The 20193-nt window shown below is 39.5% G+C and overlaps 1 protein-coding gene across 1 annotated transcript in view; it reads left to right on the plus strand.

Moving 5' to 3' along the window:
- Positions 1 to 17303, plus strand: part of PCSK1 (proprotein convertase subtilisin/kexin type 1) — a 33558-nt gene extending 16255 nt beyond the window's left edge. Inside the window, exons 8-14 of the mRNA XM_060235654.1 lie at positions 4177 to 4389; positions 6495 to 6595; positions 7715 to 7948; positions 9409 to 9566; positions 12560 to 12693; positions 15732 to 15893; positions 16632 to 17303. Coding sequence (XP_060091637.1) covers positions 4177 to 4389; positions 6495 to 6595; positions 7715 to 7948; positions 9409 to 9566; positions 12560 to 12693; positions 15732 to 15893; positions 16632 to 16994 — 1365 coding nt within the window. The 3' untranslated portion in view covers positions 16995 to 17303. The remainder of the gene's footprint in view (positions 1 to 4176; positions 4390 to 6494; positions 6596 to 7714; positions 7949 to 9408; positions 9567 to 12559; positions 12694 to 15731; positions 15894 to 16631) is intronic.
- The last annotated feature ends 2890 nt before the right edge of the window (positions 17304 to 20193 follow it).

Consider the following 20193-nt stretch of genomic DNA (forward strand, 5'->3'; position numbering starts at 1 on the left):
TTTCAGAGACCCTGTTTTAAATAGATTGAGTCACTCTAGAGACAAATGGGAGGAAGGACTTGACTCATTTTCAGATCTAAGGCCCAACGGCATTTAGGAAACCACTGCCTACATTGTTTTTTGAAAAGTTTCCTTTCTGTCCATTCTTTACTCTCCCTCACTCTTCCTCCCTTTTTCAGCTTTCTTCTCTGTAGTTTTGTCTGTTTGGCTTTGAATACTAATGAGAGTCTTGGCAAAGAACTCCCATAAAATATTAATGCAAAATCTCCTGCCTCATGAATATGGCATTCGTCTTCTTTACAAGCCAAGGTTTGGTGCATTATATTCTAATCCTGCATATAACACATAATCCAGTTATAATTAAGATAGCTGGGAACGCATGTTGAGGAATAAATCCTTCATGTTATCCCATTATATCTGGCTAGGGATTACAGAGCTGTAATGGTAGGTGTTTATGCACAGAGTTATAAAAATGGACATAACTCAAATCTTATGTTGGCCACAGTTTAATAGTATAGCACATATTTTGCAAGCAGAAGGCCCCCAGTTCATCCTCAGAACCTCCAGTTAAGGGCTCTCAGGTAGACTTCTGGAGAGCTGCTGCCAGTCTAACATGGAGAGTATAGGTTTAGATGGAAAAATTGTCTTAATCAGATTATGATACTAGTTTCAAATGTTCAATCCAATTTTTTAATCATTGGACTCCCCCCCCCCCATCCTCTTGCAAGTTACCAGACTTTTTCTTGGTAACATAAGAATTTTAAGTGAAGCGACAAGTTAGTGTGGGAGGCTTATTTTCAGTTACAGTATGATATTACCACACCATTTCCAGCAATTCCTAGAGAGGCCTGCCATTAGTTCTGAGTTTTCCTCAGAAGTGATGTCATACCATTGCCAGTAGAGCAATTTTTATCATTGCTTTCACCCATCTAAATCCAGTAAAACCCATATTAAATCAATCCTGTATCAATCCTGGATAGTTGCCAACAACAGCAAATGGCCCATTTCCCACTGGCATAACAATCACTATTCTTATGAATATTAGAAGAAAAGTTTACTACTTTATTTATCCTAATCTCTATGAACCATCACTTTGGAAATTTAGCCAGGTAGATTAATAGGGAACTATGCTGTTCTTTATAACATATGAATTTCATTAATGCTTTTTAAAAAAGCATATAGCTCAGAAGACATTGTCTGCTACAAAGCTATCAGCAAGCTAAAAGGTTCCACCGCTGTTTTTAATGCTCCTCTCTCTTTCTCTCAGTATCCCATGGCTGCTTAAGTCCTTAAATCTGCCTTCAATTTATCTCCTACTAAGGCCTAACCAATACTAGTGGAGGTGGCTGTTTAATTGTAAGAGAGTCATGGATCTTGAAACAACAGGAAAAGACTATTTGCCAGTTTTCCTGTTTTTCCCTTGAAAAGAATATGGCAAACACAGAATCCCTGTGCACTTGCCTTGAATTATATACTAGTTGTACAGGTAATTCATCAGCAAAGCTATGACTGTACATGGAAATGAAATTAATTCCTAGAATAAGTAGTGTTTTATATGTTAGAAGACCTTAGTGTTCCTTTGGAGAAATATTTTCTATTGATTAAAGGCTATTTATCTGCATATATTTCTGCAGTGACTAATACATTGATGTAAAATAGGATGAATGAGGTTAAACAGCAAAATAACAGCAACCCTACAGTGCTAAGACAGTTGGGCTATATGCTGCTTATAAGTACAGCAGTGGATAAGGCTGCAGGATCTGTTTTTGAAGGAAATGTTCCCTGCACTGCATGGTGCTTACTCATCCTTTTAAAATGAACCATCATGTGAGGAAACATACACTATAGGTTTCCCAATCAGTTAATTATCCAGCAAAAGTACACTTGTTCATTTGTTGTTTGGGATCCAAATATTTTTCCCCAAAGAGGCATTCCTGTGTTTCAGAAAGTCCTTAGAACTCAGATTGTTGCTGGGAAAATACTGTTCATGCAATAGCTTGCACAATTACAGCAACCCAGAATGCTATTTTTTGCCCAGTATTCCATGGCTGACCTTTATTCCTCAGCTCCAAGTAGGGTTGCCACACCCGATTCAGGAAATATCTGAGGACTTTGAGGGTGGAACCAGAAGCAAGGTTGTGACAAGCATGACTGAACTCTGAAGAGTTCTGGCCATCACATTTAAAGGGACCAGACCCCATTTAAATGCCTTCCCTTCATTGGAAATAATGGAGGATAGGGACATCTTCTTTTGGGGCTCATAGAATTAGACCCTGTGGTCCAATCTTTTTGAAACTTGTGGATTTTTTTAGGAGAGGCACCAGATGCTATGATGAAAATTTGGTGCCTCTGCCTCAAAAAACAGCTCCCCAAAGTTCCAGACACCCACAAATCAATTCTCCATTATTCACTATGGGGACTGGTCCCCATAGGGTATAATGGAGTGCCCAGTGGACATTCAACCCCCCTCACACTTTCTGATACCCCTGAAGTGGGGGGGAGAGCCTCCAAGCCATGGGATCTTTTGCCCCCAACTGGCGACTGGCAACCGTAGTTCCAGGACCAGGGTTCCCCAACATGGTGTTCATAGGCAGTGTGTTCTCTTTTGTTTGCAAGTCAGGAACAGGGTACTTACTCTGGTTCACACAGCAGAGATGAGTGCCTTCAAAACAACATTTGTTTATTTTCTAGCAGATACAGAGATGGGATGGGAACAACCTATAGGACAAGGAGGATCATGCAGTTTACATTTCTAACTAACCAACAGAACTAACTTAATAGGGACTCCACCCCCAGGAGAATAAATCACACATGCAAATATTGAGGGTGGAGGAGCAGATGGTTCTATTGTCATGAGCACAATAAATACACCATGAGCACCATGGCACCCGCAAGTACTTCCCCTGCCACCAGCCAAGCTTTTCAGAAAGTTGGTTGTGCCACTGTAAAGCAGGGCTTGGTTTTCGACAATTGCAACAAGCCACACCCACTGGAGAATCAGGAGGATTTGGGTCCTCCTTAGTATGTGGCTCCATTCCACTTTCTTTTTCTCCCCCATCCCTGGCTTGCCTTCATTTCTTTTTATCTCTACTGTAGAGATTCTCTGGTTTGACTTTTGTTCTTTGGAAACAATGGAGGAGGGGGGACCTTCACAGGGTAGGGTATGGGTAGGTGGGCAGTGAGTTTCTTTACATCTGGACTGGTAACACTTGCAATCACTATTCTGTGATGCTTTGGCTAGTGTTATGTTAGTCAAAGTTAGTACGAAGGCAGACTCCTAGCTCTCAAAAAGGCCTTGTAGATGTTTGGGATGGTCAGCTCTTTGGCTTCAAAATGGAGAACAGAAGTCCTCCCAAGTGCTTTCTCAGAACATTGTTGGTGTGATGGATTTTTTTCCATCAAGTCACAACTGAAATATGGTGACCCTGTAGGTTTTTCAAGGAAAAGACATTTAGAGGTGGTTGCCACTGCCTGCCATGTCAGCCCTACTTATCTTCTGAGATCTGATGAGATCAGGCTATGCTGGAGCTATCCAGGTCTATATATATATATATATATATATATATATATATATATATATATATATATATATATATATATATATATATATATATATATATATATGAAGTTAAATACAATATTTTTTTTTCACTGTCTGCATTTCTTTTCTGGCCATGGAATACAAAGTTTGGATCCAGTGCCACCTCTAAGACCAAACTTTGTTCTGCTGCTTCAGACCAACATAGTTACTCACTTAAATCTATTTTCTGGTCTATTATTATTTGTTTTATTTCACGATTACTAATTCAAATTATTTTGTCATATAGAGAAGGGACCCTGACCTGGATAGCCCCAGCCTAGCCTGATCTTGTCAGATCTCAGAAACTAAGCAGGGCCAACATGGAGGCAGGCAATCGCAAACCTGTTTGGGGATCCTATCCTAGACTTTGATGAATTTGCTGCAAATTCACTCATCGAATAAATTGTTATACTCTTGAACCAATTGTATATATAAATATAGCTGATTTTTCACCTAGAAAGGGGGAGCATTCAGATATCTTGCCCCCTATAGATTCACAGAAATTATTCATTTTCAGCATCAGCAGTTTTTGAGTTAAGGGAACTGTAGTGCTTCCATCTATGCAATAATCATGTTGCTTCTTTCATTTTGCACAGGGCCGGAAAGGAAAAGGCTCCATTTTCGTCTGGGCTTCTGGCAATGGTGGCCGCCAAGGGGATAACTGTGACTGTGATGGCTACACAGATAGTATTTACACTATCTCCATCAGCAGTGCTTCTCAGCAAGGCCTTTCTCCTTGGTATGCAGAGAAGTGCTCTTCATCACTGGCCACAGCATACAGCAGTGGGGATTATACGGACCAGAAAATTGTAGGTTGTTTTTACCAGATTTAACAAGCATTTTTTTAGGATCATGCATAAAACAATTTGGGGTGGGGGAAGAGTGCTTTATGTTCTAATATGACTTAGAATTCATGAATAGAATCCTAGGTAGAGAGTATCCTGCTAAAAGAATACTCCTGTTGTTCATAAACAATAGCTTTATCATTTGCATGTAATCAGCATGCTGCCATTTCACCTGGTTGCTCTTGTTCTCTGAAAAAGGACATTGTTTATGTTTAAGAGAAGGACTTCTCAAGTCCAATTTATTACGGTCAATTGACCAGCAATAAAATATACAAAATCTCATAGTCACATTCCATAATTTCTGACTACATAAAAGCATTCTCATATACAAATTCCACCAATGTTAAACCTTAAAAATGGCATTATTAACCATCTCTACTTCGTTAAAAACTTCCACTTATTTATGGCTAAGAACGATATTTTGCTACTGCCTGAGTTACAGACTTCTTAGTATCTTCCAATAAGCACAACATCTGCAAATTTCAGATAATTTCCTCACAAAAAGGAGTTAGACAAGGCTGCCTTTTGACCTCTTTCCTTTTTAATATCTATGTAAATTCACTAACACAATGTCTACATGGGCTTGATGTACATGCCCCAAAATTTACAGGAGATAGAAATGTACTTTCATTTATGTATGCAGATGATGCCATTCTCATTTCACAAACCAGAACTGAATTACATCATGCTCTGAAGACATTTCTAAAACAATGTGACAAAGAATAGTTAATGATTAACTATTCAAAGACAAAGATAATACACTTCAATAGAGTTTATAAGAAATATAATTGGAAAATTAATGATCAGAATATTGAACAAGTAATTTCTTTTTAAATATTTGGGAGTAACCTTGACATACAATGGTAGCCGAGCAGCACACACAACATCTATAATTAACACAGCAGAGAGAAGTGCCAATGCTATTCTTAGATTCTTCAGAAATGAGGGTCTAGGTTTGGTACCAGCAGCCTTAAAGCTTTTTCTCACAAAGTGCCCAACTTACTTACGGGACTTCTCAAATCTAATATTGTGTCACCTCAAAGAACATTTGAGGGTCATACCCCTTTTAAAAGTTGGCTTTTAGCACTAACAGACAATAACTTTGTTAATTTGATTGGGGTTAACTACAATGGGGGACAATTCTGGGAGAGAACTCTGGTTAATTCATAGGGGAAGGGAATGCCTGCAGGGTTTTCAAGCCAGGTGTTAAGTCAAGACAACATGTATTACATGTATTACATTTGTGAATCTCCAACAAAAAAAAAAAAAGCCATTGCCTGTGTTTGCCTACTTGGGTAGGATTGGGTAGGAAGAGACACTGTTTGAAAAATAGCCATATTGATGCCCTTTCCCACCTATTCCCCTGGGTTCAAAAGCTTGGGGGTGACCATATGGAAATGGATACCACACCATGCCTGTGAGGTAAAACTTGGTCCTCAGTTGAGTAACAGATGGCATTAAAAATCACTGAAATACAATGGGTCAGAAAACCACCCTCCCTAGTGAACTTTTTAAAAGCTGAATTATGAAGTTTCCAGTAATTACAATTTCATAAATGAATCCATCCATACACAGTCCCATTCATTGCTTCCCCAAATTGTGTATGTGTGTATATGGACAGACACATTAAGTACTTTATCTAAATGGGTTACTTAATTTTCTCATAAACCATCTGCTTCATTTTCCAAATTATAGTGCTGTGCTTCTGTTGAAGGGGGAGGAGAACATCCATGTTCAGCCACTGAATAACTTTAAGCAGGCAATCATTTTAAAATGTTCTAGGCTCAACACAATGATATGTTTTATGATTCACTGGAGACTCTGAAACACTTATTTTTGTACTACTGGGATCTCAATATAAGACAATTTGCTTGATGTGGGAGTATTTTCCTTCAAAATAAGTCATTCTGATATAAAAATTATACTTAAAGTAGAAATGACTTTAAATATTTATGATTTTTATCTGAGGGGAGGTGGCAGTGTTCTGAGGTGCACTTGTGGCACTGAGACAGGCACAAGTGTGTTTTGTTTGTAGAGATATTAAATTTTGGAAGATTTTGTTTCTTCAGATAAGTGCTGATCTTCACAATGACTGCACCCAGACTCACACTGGGACCTCCGCTTCTGCTCCCTTAGCTGCAGGGATTTTTGCTCTAGCCCTCGAAGCCAAGTAAGTCTTCTTAAACTTTCTTTGGAACCTTCTCCCCTACTCTTGTCATCATCATTGTATAATTAATGGGATGGATCCTACAAACCGTAATCATAATGGTACTTGTGAAAGCAGATCTTGTCCACCTTTCTCCCCCAAAGCTGGTGCAGGAGGATAGAGGAGCCTCATAGACGAAACATCATGGGGTGCTGAGTGGACTACAAGAGGGAAAATTTGGTGATATTGCCCATACCTACCTCTTCCAACAGCACAGCTTTGGCTTTAAAGGGTCACTAGGGGCTGCAAAAGCAGGAAAAATTTGTATGTATGAATGCCTTGCATGTACAGTTTATAGGATTGATAGTATCATCTTCTCCAGAAGATCCTTTATTTAGTTCATAAAATATCGATCTGTCCAAAATTTTGCCTAAGTCTGTTTCCGGATAAAATTAAAGATTAATATTGGCCTACATTATGGATCTGGGGTAAGGGCCACTATGATAAGCACTTCAAACATTGAAAGCACTATATGAATGTTCAGTATTGTCATATTGTGAACTGTTGCAAAGTTGCCCAATGAGGATAAAATGAAGAAGGCAGAAGTATATTATGGCCATCTGAGATCCTTGGAAAATATGCTAGATAGGTAGACTGGGACACCCTATCACTGCACAAAGTTCTCTGAGATCTACAATAAAAATTACATCAGAAATAAAATCTTTTCTTCTCCTTCACCAAGAAGGTATGCAAGCTGCTTCTATGATGTCCTGAATATTATTTACATATTAATACATATTTAAAACACATACAATAGTTAAAACATAGCAGGAAGGAGGAGTTATTGAGCAAAAGTCTTCACTCGCTGTAGAAAGTTTTCAGAAACTTCCTACTGCTGGTAAGACACACAGAGGACTGATGGGGTAAGGGGAGGTAGGGAAGATCACTAATTCATAGAGTTACCATAAGTCATTTGATGACACTCACACACACATGGAAGGTCTATCACCAAAACCCTCAAAACTTGTCCTGCCAGCTGGTACATCCAGTATGTAATATATATGCGCAGAAATTTTCAGTAGTTTATGGTTCAAGAGCATTAGTGACTTATACATAAACTAACCAGAATTGTGTTTGCAACAGTCCTAATCTAACCTGGAGGGATATGCAACATTTGGTGGTCTGGACGTCTGAATTCGATCCATTGGCCAACAATCCAGGATGGAAGAAAAATGGAGCTGGGCTGATGGTGAACAGCAGATTTGGATTTGGGTTACTGAATGCAAAAGCACTAGTAGATCTGGCAGATCCTAGAACCTGGAAAGGAGTGGGGGAAAAGAAAGAGTGCATTGTTAAGGACAACAGCTTTGAGCCAAGGTAAGTGTTCATTTGATAGTTGATAGTTAATGTCCATTGGCATTGTGGGTCCCCTCCCCCTTGAGTGCAGTTAAATATGAAACAGCATTAATAGAAAGGCCATGTCAAAATTTTCCTTGTGGTGATTGTTTCCATCAGGTGGATTTTTCAAGTACATCAAGCTAAGAAAACGGAAATGAATAATTTCAAACCACATGTATTTATCTTTTAAAATATTTAAATGACAATATTTCTGCTTTGCATTTCTTGTTGCTGAAATAGCTTTTGTTTTCATGGTTCTGTTTTCTCCCTTGTTTGCCATAGCTGTCTTTTCCCATAAAAAGAGGTACACTTTTTTTTGTGTGCATGTGTGATTTGGTTTGACAGATGAAGGATATGACTTATTCTCCCCACTTGAAATGCTAAATTACAATTCGTTTTAGGGTCTCTGAAAACTGAATACAAAATACAAAGTAAGAATAATTCATTTCAAATAATTATTAATCTGCAGATTTGATTCTGAAAATGTCAGCCAATATGCTTTCAGTTTCTTTGGATTTCATTTTATTGTGTCTCAGGGATGTAGAAAGCAGCAAATCAATGATCCATTTACTTCATGCTGCTCAGTGTAAGACTATTAGAAAGTAAAATTAGCATCTTGCACTTTGCAACACAGCTATGTATTTCAATAGGACTTAAGCATTGCACCCAATGTATTTACAGCAGAAAAGACAAAAGGTCAGCAGTTGCAAATATATCATAGAACTGCTTTTTCATGTTCACCAGACTATTTGGTCTCAATGATCCTGTCCTGAATAGCCCAGACTAGCCTGATCTTGTCAGATCTCAGAAGCTAAGCAGAGTTAGTCCTGGCTAGTATTTGGATGGGATATCATCAAAGGAATACCAGGGTCAAGATGAAAAGGCAAGCAACGGCAAACCACCTCTGAACATCTCTTGCCTTGAAAACCGTATGGCGGGTCACTATAAGTCAACTGTGACCTGATGGCAAAAAGGCAAAAAATGCATCTTTCACTATGGCTGCACATGGCCATTGCTTAGGAGATGTTGTCCTATGTGTGCCACAGTTGAATTTTTCTTCCTTCTGGATACTGTGTTGCATCAAAATACATCTTTCAAGCCTGATGTGATGAAGATGCTGCTTGAAGACCACTTTATAGTATTTGGGAATTTTCTGAGAGAACAAGATTTTCACTAATATAATTATTTATTAACAAAATTACCTAAGAAATACTATGCCTTGGTTTCTCCCATACATTGGGTGGCTAGGTATAATCCTGCTCCCTTTGTTCATTCACCTACTATCCAGCTCCATTAGGTTTTGATTGAACAATAATGGAGGCAATGTATGTAGATCTTTCAATCAAATAATTAATGTTTCAAACATCAAATAAAAGCACCAAAACTTCATGAAATAACTGGGAAAAAATAACAGGGCAATTTTTCCATAACGCTTCCAGGTTGTTAAGAGCTGGCGGTGAAGTGACCATTGAAATTCCCACAACAGCTTGTGAAGGTCAAGAAAATGCCATTAAATCACTGGAACATGTACAATTGGAAGCAACAATTGAATATTCCCGTAGAGGTGATCTTCATGTGACCCTAACCTCTCCATCAGGTGCAGGAGACTCACTAGATTTTTCTGCTGTATCTTGAATCTATATCTATAATAGTACTGGAGGTGCTATCAGTTTTTACTCTGTTTCAATATTTTGGTAGATATGAGGATTAAGGGCATTTATGGTAGGTAGAGTACTTGCATACTCAGTGTAATGGAAAGAAAATCCTGGAATTTAAGTTTCATGATATGTTAGGCCAATATTAAGTAATCTTGCAGCATGGGGACATGCATGTCATTACATATTACTGTGTAATAAACTTAACAAACCAGAGCAGGTTTATTATCTTAAGTGCTTATGAATTCTAGCGTGATTGCTCTGTTAGTCTATTTCAGCAAGGAGTCTGGCATTCTTGAAGATGCTGCAAGATTTCTCTTTGATGTTCATCTTCTGTATGAAAATCCTTGCTAACACCAATACTATATATTGAATAGATCTGCTAATGTTGAAATGCAGGTCTTTCCTGTGGAGGGCATGCAAAGCTTGAACTCTATGCACCCAGCCACTGTTGTCTTGGCAACAGAATGCTTCTATAACAGAGCTCTCCTGCCTTGTGTCTCCTATGCTGAACATTTTTCCTGTGCATTTTTCATACTAGCATGGTAAAAATGATAATATTTTTTTAAAAAGATTCCAGAGCTGCTATTCCCAATGTCCATCAAAATTAGCAGTGAATCCTTCAGATTTTTGCTTATCTTTGGCTGGATTGGGACCCAAAAAATAAAAATTTTATAGCCCCTGTTTTTGTCAGTTTGGAAAATGTGTTTACTGAAGAGCAATTATATTGACTTGAAGTACTCTAAAGTGGGGGTGTGCATTGGCATAAACCAAGCCCCGCTCCCCAAAAAAAACCTTATGCCAAATACAGATCAGATAATCTGATTGGCTACTAGCATAGCTGAGCTCAAATAAAGTCAATTTTCAGCTTTTATTCAGGTATATTCAACTATACTGAATAGTTGGTGGGCTCCTCTTGCAGCTCTGTTTAAACCAAGCTGCAAGAGGAGCCAGTCTAGAATCAGCTGGGGCTGCAAGAGAAGCCAGTTCCAGTCAAAGTGGTGCAGAGCTCTCAGCTCCTGCCATACCAGCTGATCCTCTCTTGTCTCCCCAACACACATAGATCCTGGGGCCAACTTCTCCTGCAGCACAGTTTAAACCAGAGGTGTCGAACTCATTGGTTATGAGGGCTGGATAAATGAGACCTTGTCAGACTGGGCCATGTCAAGCCAGGCCATATGTGTACCTCTTTAAGATTAGGTAGTAGAGATATAAACTTTTAAAAGGACACAGACAAACACAATTAAATATTTTTTAAAAAAATCTTTAAACATTAGCACTCAGTCTTAAAGGTGTTTTCTTCGTATTTCTCCCATGGGACCCAGGGAACTGGGCAAAGGAAGCTCTGGCTCTTTCCTTCCTTCTCCATGGGACCAGGAGGGGGAGGAGCTGCAGCCAACAGAGGGAAGAGAGGCTTGGCTCAGTAGATCTACTGCATGGTTGAGAGAGCCTGAAAAAGCAAGCTCTGTTTCCCTCACTTCCTCCCCAAGGAAGGAGCCTCAGCCAATGGGGAAAATTGGGGTTTTGTTCTGCAGTTACTGTGCAATTGAGCAAGCTTTGCAAAGCAAGCTATTATTTAGAAGGAAGGAGGAGAGAGAGAGAAGGAAGCAGATGACAGCCAGTTGCTTGGGGTCCCGATAGGAGCCCTCCGGGGACCTGATTCATCCTCTGGGCGGCATGTTTGACACTCCTGGTTTAAACTGTGCTACAGGAGAAGCCAAGGCAACCCCAGGGTCAAGCTGGATTTTTTTTTCAATTTTTTTTTCTTTTCAGGTCTACTGTACTTGGAAAAATTCAGAATTGCAAAATAAATAAATAAATAAAAAATCCCAGACCTGTATACCACCACCCATATACCCAATACCATATTGGGATCTGGGATTTTTCAGAACTACTTAAATTTTTTCAAGTCCAATATGCCAAAGTAGAAAAATAGTGTGTGGGTTTTTGGGTTTTTTGCACACTCCTACTCTAAAGTAAATATATACAGATTACGGTCTTTGTATTTCAGTTATGCAGGCAGGGGGAGGAAAAATATAGACAAAGGCTCTTTCCTGGAGACAATGTGTTTCCGCTTTCAGCACTGCAGCTTAATGATTATTATCCACTCATTTTTAAAGTCTAAACAATTGCTTCCAAAGCCCTGGTTTACAGGACATTTACTGCACCCATATACCCTGTCTCTTTTTTTCTTCTACCTGTTGTGGTTATCACTTCATGAGGGACAGATTCAGTTCCACATGCAACTTTATACAATTACATTTTTACATCAGAAGGAGGTCAGAAAAGAGTGCAGTTATGTTCAAACTGTATTTGGATCAATAAAGGTCAATAGGTGCTTGCCATGTGTCCACTGGAGTTTTCCCATTTTTATCTACTAACCCCACAGATGACTGTACACAGACCACACCTGACCCACAAAGCTTTGTGACAAGTTTGTTGGGGAGTTCAGGTTGGCTGAAGGGTCTTCCATCAAAAAGTTCTTGGTTTCTAAATTGCTAGGATGCAAGGCTACTCAGTTGTAAGGCATAGAGTGGTAATATTTAATGTGCTGAATCACTTTGGCAGTGTTTTAAGATCTGCAAGTGCTCCTTATCTTCTTGGATGGCATATCCTAATATTATTATGGCTCTGGAAGGACAACAAGCTATTTCCTTATTGCTTTGTCCTCATACTGACCCCCAAACGATGCAACATGATATTCTCAAGTGAATAGCTCAGCTCATGGTGAACATTCATTCAAATTCATTCATTACATGCAGACTTTTAAATCTGCACAATGACATATAATCATATTTTAAACTTTTGCTGTAATGTGCAAAAAGTGCAGTTCATATGAATCCATAGCTAACATTAGACTATTGTTTGCCTCAACCATACCCACTTTCTCTATGTGATTTTGTGATGGCATATTTTGTCTTTCTCTCTAATATAGGGACCAATACTGTTTTACTGGCTGAGCGGCAAAGAGATAAATCACCCAATGGATTTAAAGACTGGGATTTCATGTCAGTTCACACTTGGGGGGAGAATCCAACTGGCACATGGACTTTAAAAATTATTGATATGGTAAGTAAGGAAAGCTAATGAAGCAGAGACATTCATGGATATAACTGTAGAAAGAATAAAGGAATATATTCCTCAAGAGTTAGAAAAGAGATATGGTGAGACTCAATGTTCTGGAAGCCCAGTCACCACTCATTCTGTAAGGGACATAGCAGGGGCTTCTAGGTTTCTATCTAAGCAAGTTCTACTCACCAGTCCAAGCTCTAAGAAGTGGTCTCAAGAGTCTGGACAGCCAAAAATCTACAAGGTAAAGCCAAAGGGGAAAGCAGCAGAGATCCCCATATATATCGGGATAGTTACCATATGGCTACACAATTCTTGGTATTTCAAAACCAGCAGAGCAGTTACAAGATCTCCTGAAACTGATCCCAAACAATACACAATGGAGTACACAGGAAATTACAAAGTATGTCAAGAGAATGGATACTTACTAGTGGCAGAATGTGATCATTCACATCAGGGTGAAATGTTTATGTTGGCTTAAGGCTGGAGCTATCATTTCTGCTGCTCAACATTTAACCCAAAGAGTTAGCCCTGTTCACATACAAAAGTACAATGTGAACAGAGTAATTTTTTCCCCTTCGGGGGCGGGGGGGGGGGTGGCAAACGTAGTAGTTCTTTCTCTGCTGCTAACTGGATCATGGCCAGCATCCCAATAATAGTAGGCCTGAAGTAACATCTGGACTGACTTCACTGTAAAGATGGGACCAACTTCAGCTCTATCATGGAGTAGTTCCTGACCTACAGATCTGTGGTGAAAAACACTGCATGAAATCTAGGAATATTTCTTGAGCTGTAACTTATACCAGGGTAGGGAAGTGTACTGGTATTTTTTTAAATCAGTAAACAAGGATTTCAGTTTTAATATTATCATACTATGCCCATGCATGTTTGCAAAATGGTTAATCATTTCACATAATTTTAATCCTGATCTGAAATCCTAGTTTGTGAGCAAGGAATACATTCTTATTTGTTGAAGCATCTAATTTCAGACATCACAACAAATGACAAAGCATGATGTATTTTTTTAAACTCAATTTTTTTTATTTTTTATTAACAAAAACAAAACTTCCATATAAGAAATACAATGTTGCAATATTTTAAACATCGAAAAGTAATCCAGAACACACACACACATACACACACACAAACCATAACAATACCAACAAAAGAAGGAGGGAAAAGAAAAAAAAAAAGAAGGAAAAAAGAAAAAAAAGGGGGGGGGGTTAATTATATTGTCTTCAGCTACTCTTATTGTGACACAGATGGGAAAGATGGAAGGGGAAGAAGAAGAAAATGTAAAAATCTGAGTTTAGACTTGTTCACTTCACAAACAAATTGTGATACTTTGTGACATCTGAACAGAGGCAGAGCGTATGGTACCCAAAGGTTCTTTTGGAATGAACTGGGTGTGTACAGTTTAGGTATTAGTTCAATTTTGCTTCTTTATACTCTTAGCATCACTCACTACTTCTAATAATATAACTATGAATCTCTATAAGGATTACAACCACATATAGAAGTAAATATATAAGTAGCTGTTGCAAATAGTTAAGCTTCACCTTGGAATGCTGTCAGAATCTGTCAAGATTCTACCATCAACCTGTGTTCACAGGTCTGCTTCATCTCAACTCATTATGTACTCTCTCTGCCCCCCCCCCATTGAAATTACAAAGATCACAGCACTGAGGGTCTGACAGAGCAAAATCTGTTACTCCTTAGGACATTAGATGAGGTATTGTGAAAAAACTGTTGCTAAGAGACGTGTGAATCTTGAGTACTAGAAAAGGAACCTTCCCTTTCCCTTTCTTTCTGCGTGATCATCTTTAATTAAAAACCTGACATAAAGGGAAATGGACTGCTGTAGTTTTTGAAACAGAATATTTGAAAAGCCATTCCTAGCATGCAGACACAGCAGTACAAATACATTTTATTTTGAATGCAGCAGCTAGTAGCACTAATAACACTGCCTGTAAAATGTCAGATTCTCAAATACAGTCACCTAACTGGTGTTGGTGTCTAAAATCTCACAAGAACAGATTGAATATTTTCTACTCATGCCTAAGGGGATCTAACCTTTGACACAAACTAGCATTTCTTGAATTCAGTCTTTGCTCAATTCATGGCATTTTATTATTTTTCAAATAAGCCTTAACTGTAATGACAGCCTCTGGTGGGATTGTCACGGAGATTCACTGCTAATGGGAACTATTTGCCATTCGGTACTTAGAACAGCTGTGTGTTGAATTAGTGCCTCTGAAGAGCAGGTACAAAAATTAAGTAATATGACTGAAATTTTGCTTAAGAACATGCTACATTTATCTCCCCATACAAGATGTCAAACCACAACTACCGGTACTTAAAAGTGCACATAGGCATTTGCAGGTAGATTCATTAAACAAAAGACTACCACACAGTTTGGGAACTGCTGGGACTCTGCTTGGAAGAATTGCAATTGGACAAAAGCATACTTTTAATAAAAGGAAAAGAAAGGTCCCCTGTGCAAGCTGTTGTTTTCGACTCTGGGGTGACGTTGCTTTCATGTTTTCATGGCAGACTTTTTACGGGGTGGTTTGCCATTGCCTTCCCCAGTCATCTACACTTTCCCCTCAGAAAGCTGGGTACTCATTTTACTGACCTCAGAAGGATGGAAGGCTGAGTCAACCTCAAGCCGGCTACCTGAAAACCCAGCTTCCACCAGGGATCGAACTCAGAGCTTAGGACTGCAGTACTGAAGCTTTAACACTCTGTGCCACGGGGCTCTTTTTAATAAAAGACCAATATGTAATCTTATGGAATGGAAGCAATTGTTAGCTTCATTGCTTTAGATGTGTGCGTTTCTATCTCATGCATGTGACTTTTTAAAATAAATAACTGCAGCAGATCAATGTATGGATTTATTGACCATCAGCTTTTAAAGGTACATTTAAAATTGCTATGTATTTGTGTTACTTTTGGATTCATTAAAACCATCCAATTTCTGTCTTCTGCCTTAAGCCTGTACAATATAGAAGACTAATTATTATACTAATGTCCTTCAGTCGAGAAGAACACAAAATGAAGGAAGAATTGTGAACTGGAAATTGATCTTGCATGGCATTTCATCCCAGCCAGACCACATGAAGCAACCTCGTGTCTATACATCATACAATACAGTTCAAAACGACAGAAGAGGGGTCGAAAAGATGATAGACTTTGTGGAGGTATCACCATAATCATCTGTGCTCAACTATTATTTTCCTTTTAGTATACTGTTAACCAGGGGTCATTTTGTAGAAAAATAGATGGTGGAGCTCATCCAGGGATTGTTATGCAGCTGCACATACTATCTAATGGACAAGGAAGTGGAACTCTCAGAAGGAGAAGGTGGAACTCTCAGAAAGGTTCAGGAGCTGCGCTCCTCTGAGCTCCCACTAAATTCGAGGCCTACTGTTAGTTCTTCTGCAACTTTCTGGATTTAGGCCAGTTTACACAGCCAGTAGGTATTTGGGGGGAAGTGTCTGAAAATATTTCATGTGCTGATTTCTGGCTTGTAACCAGCAGATCAGTTCTTTATCAAGAGCAGCTCTAGTTGTTGGGGAGCTTTATGGCATCTTGACTTTTAATTACAGACAGCTGATAGAGGTCATGGTGTGGGGTGCCAGTCATATTATTTATAGGGTTGTCTCAAACTAGATAGCAACTATAAAATAACTTTAGTTAGATCATATTTTGAGATGATTTATACCTAAGGATCTACTTGTCCCCTTGGTGGGTGTTAGTCATGGAGAAAGCCAGGGTGTGCTGGCCTGAAATCTACAACGAGCAAATTGTGTGACTCTATCACCATTTGGCCATCAGCAGCTCTAGGCTATTCAATATTTGTACAAAACATGTCAACTTTTTTTTTGCTAATAATTAATTACTACTCATAATGTTCTGTGTCCTCATTTACATTTCAGGACCACACCACAATGGAGAACCTGAGTGAAAAACCCAAGGCAACAGAAAGTACCAGCCACAGCATTGAGCAAGGGCAGGAGCTGGCCCCATCAGATGCAATGCTCCGTCTACTGCAAAGTGCGTTTAGTGGTCAGATGGGCGGGAATAAAGTACCAAAGAAGACTCTGAATGAAAAGCTAAATATTCCATATGAACATTTATATAAGGCTTTCGAGAAACTAAATCAACCCCCGCAGCTGAAGGACTCAGAAGAGTCTCTATATAGTGACTATGTTGATCTTTTTTACAATTCTAAACCATACAAGCATAGAGATGACAGATTAGTTCAAGCCTTAGTTGATATTCTGAATGATGAAAACTAAAGGCATAGGTGATATAGCACTAGGTTGGAAATATTCATATTCCTTTCCCATCTCCATAACACTTCTCATTTCAAAATAATTCCTGCTTATTCTGACAATTTGGATTATCACATTTTTGTTGCTTTCTATTTACCAGCTACCTAAAATGTGGGGAGAACTGAAATGAAACTTGTTAGGCATGAGGCAATCACCTCTTCATTCAAAGCTTTCAGTAACTGTAAACAATAGCAATTCACTCCAGGGATTTCCCCCCCTTACCCTCTCTCTACAAACTGCACACAAATATATGAGCCCAGATTTCTGCCCCATCCCCAAATGCTTTCAAGTTAATGCTTTTCAAGGGCTTTCATGTAGCCTTTCTGAACATTTCCCCAGATGACAGCATACACCAATGCTTTAGACAAAAAACACAAAGGAAATTTGATGGCCCAGTTCCAATTTCAGATGTTTCTGTTGAATTCAGAGAAGAAGAAAAACAGGGCAGGAAGAAAAACTCAACTACCAAAGCTCTGACAATCTTCAAACTTTGCCAGGTGCCTAAAAGATGACAAAGCAGTCAGTTGGTGAACATCTCTTGAAAGGTACTTTCACAAAGAGTTGGGACTGCAGAAAAGGCACTGTATCCCATAGATACCCACCTCACATCAGAAGACAAGAAAACCTGAAGACTGAGCCACTTCAAGGTATTTTGTCAATGCAAACAGTGCTCCCTCAAGTCCTTTTCCCACCACTCACTCTCTTCTTTCTATTCTGTCAAAATGCAAGTTGAATGCCTGACCATCCACTGAGGAAGTTGAGGCAACCAGTTTGGTATCTGTGCTCTTTTGACATAAGGAAATCTCTCAAGAGTTTGAGGAAACTAACTTGAGGTATGTGGCTTGTGCCTGCATTAAAAAGAGTGAAAAGATGAGATGATTGTACTTCAGCTCTCATCTGAAGACTGAAGAGCAAGAAAGTATTAGTGTAGGGACCTGAGGGCATTACTGCTTCATACTACCCCAACCATTTCTGCTTGGAGAAGGGCCTCCAATGACAATCTCTTCTACCGAGCAGCTTAGTACTGGGGGAAGGCAGCCCCAAACTGTTATGGACTTTAATGGTGAATATCAGCATTTTTAATTGTTTCCAGAAACAAACTGGAAGAAGAAACAAGATAGTAGCAAAATTCTTTCTCCCAAAATACTGGTGATTACTAATAGCTAAGCTTTATTACTTCCTTCTGTATCCACTTAGAAAATTGCCTATTTAAAAACATTTATCTGCAGCTAAACAGTTTCAATGCATCTGCTATATTTGTAGAACCAGTTAACTCTGCTCCTCTTGTCAGAAGAACTAACTACTACACCAAAAATAAGAGTAGATCTGTGTTGATAGTACAGATCCTCGGAAACTCAGACAGCCCTTAGGATGCTGCATATGGGACAATCATTAGCCCCACTTCCAATAGACAAAGCAGGAAGCCAATGCTGGCACAATAGTGCTGGTGTGGGTGATACTGCGTCAGTGCCAGGGAGGGGGAGGTCAGAACTCTACAGGAGGGTACCAGTTATCCTCTTTCACTGGTGTTAGAACCAGTCCTGCTGAGCTGTGAATGAAATCTAAGTTCACACATTTCAATACCTCTCAGAAAAACACTAAATATAACCAGATTTGGTTTCATGTCTGTCTCAGTGAATGACATTTGTCAAACTCCAGCCTGCTCCCTAAGAGCTGAAAGGTTGATGACGATTGTTGAAAGATAGAGACGAATGATGTGAGAACTTTTTTTTTTAAAATCAACATTAAATGTGGAATGATCATTTCAAAAAAGGCCCCTTGTGTGGCTTGCCAGAATAGGAATGCCTGTGGAGAATGGCCCTTGTATCCCACCAAAGTCTGAAAGAGATTTTTTTTAAAAGATAAAGAAGGCAAATAGTGAAAGAACTGCAAGCACTATAAGAACACAAATATAGACAGTTAACCCCCCACCACCAGCACCAGAGTTGGAAATGACTGGCGCTTGCACAGGAGACCTTTCCATAACAGCTTACGTTGCAGAAAAACATTAGCCCTAGAATATGGTGACCAGGAAGCAGATTACCAGGTAATGTAGAAATCACTGTACATTGACTAAAGCTGCATATTTTTTCCATGTGCAAATTTTCTGCAGCAATTACCAGCACAGCCCTAAGGAGAGTGGCAGTCTTCTAAGTACACTGAAATCAACTCTGCTTAGAATTGCACTGTTAGAAAATCTAGTCTATTGACTACAGATACCAAATAAGACTGAACTGTTGAATCAACAGTTACATATATGGGGCGATGTTAAGCAGAGAAATGCATAAAGATTAAGCTAATGTAAATCTAAACATAAAGCTATCTAATCAAAATAAGCAGGACCTGCCCTTCAACTAGGCAAATTAGGCGCCAGCCCTGGGTGGTGCCAAACTGGGTGCCCCCCATGTGACTCGCAGAGGCCTTCCCCACTCTTGTGCCAGCTTCCTCACTTTCATGCCAGCTTCCCCACTCTTGTGCCAGCTTTCTCGCTCTCACAATGCCTTCTCCGCTCTCACACCAGCTTTCTTGCTCTCACACCACCTTTCCCACTGTTGCGCCGGCTTTTTTGCTCTTGTTCCACCTTCCCTGCTCTTGCACCAGCTTTCCCACTCTTGTGCCAGCTTTCTCACTCTCCTGCCGCCTTCCCTGCTCTCACACTGGCTTTCTCGCTCTTGTGCTGCCTTCCCCGCCTCAGTCTCTCCTCCCTCGCTGTGCGAGTGGTGGAGTGCAGCACCATAAGGCAGGACCGCGGAGGGGGGCAGCACTGTGGAGGAGGGCAGCAGGGGGGTGGCAGGCCTACCTAGGACCAGCCCTGACTATAAGCTTAGTTTTAAACAAATCTGCAAGCCAACCAATAGTTGGTACATGTGATTTTGAAGCATTCATAAATTTTGCCTGGAATGCAGCCAGTATTAAGAATTGTTCACCTTGAGTCCTAAACAACGACACTGCCTGTTATCTTAAGGGATGAAGGATTTGCCTTTTGAAGGAGGGAAATATTTATTTCCCCTCTACTGGCATAGGATCCCAGAGTAAGAGGAAAATTGAGAAGTTAAACTGCCTTCAGCTTACTCAGGTGGAAACTACAGCTGAAGACATAGTTCTGGTTCTAGGGATTATTATCCTTAAATCCATCAACTTCTGTGATACTTGAAGTTCCATG

The sequence above is a fragment of the Heteronotia binoei genome, chromosome 4 (genome assembly GCF_032191835.1).
Source record: "Heteronotia binoei isolate CCM8104 ecotype False Entrance Well chromosome 4, APGP_CSIRO_Hbin_v1, whole genome shotgun sequence".
In the NCBI taxonomy this organism is placed as follows: Eukaryota; Metazoa; Chordata; class Lepidosauria; order Squamata; family Gekkonidae; genus Heteronotia; species Heteronotia binoei.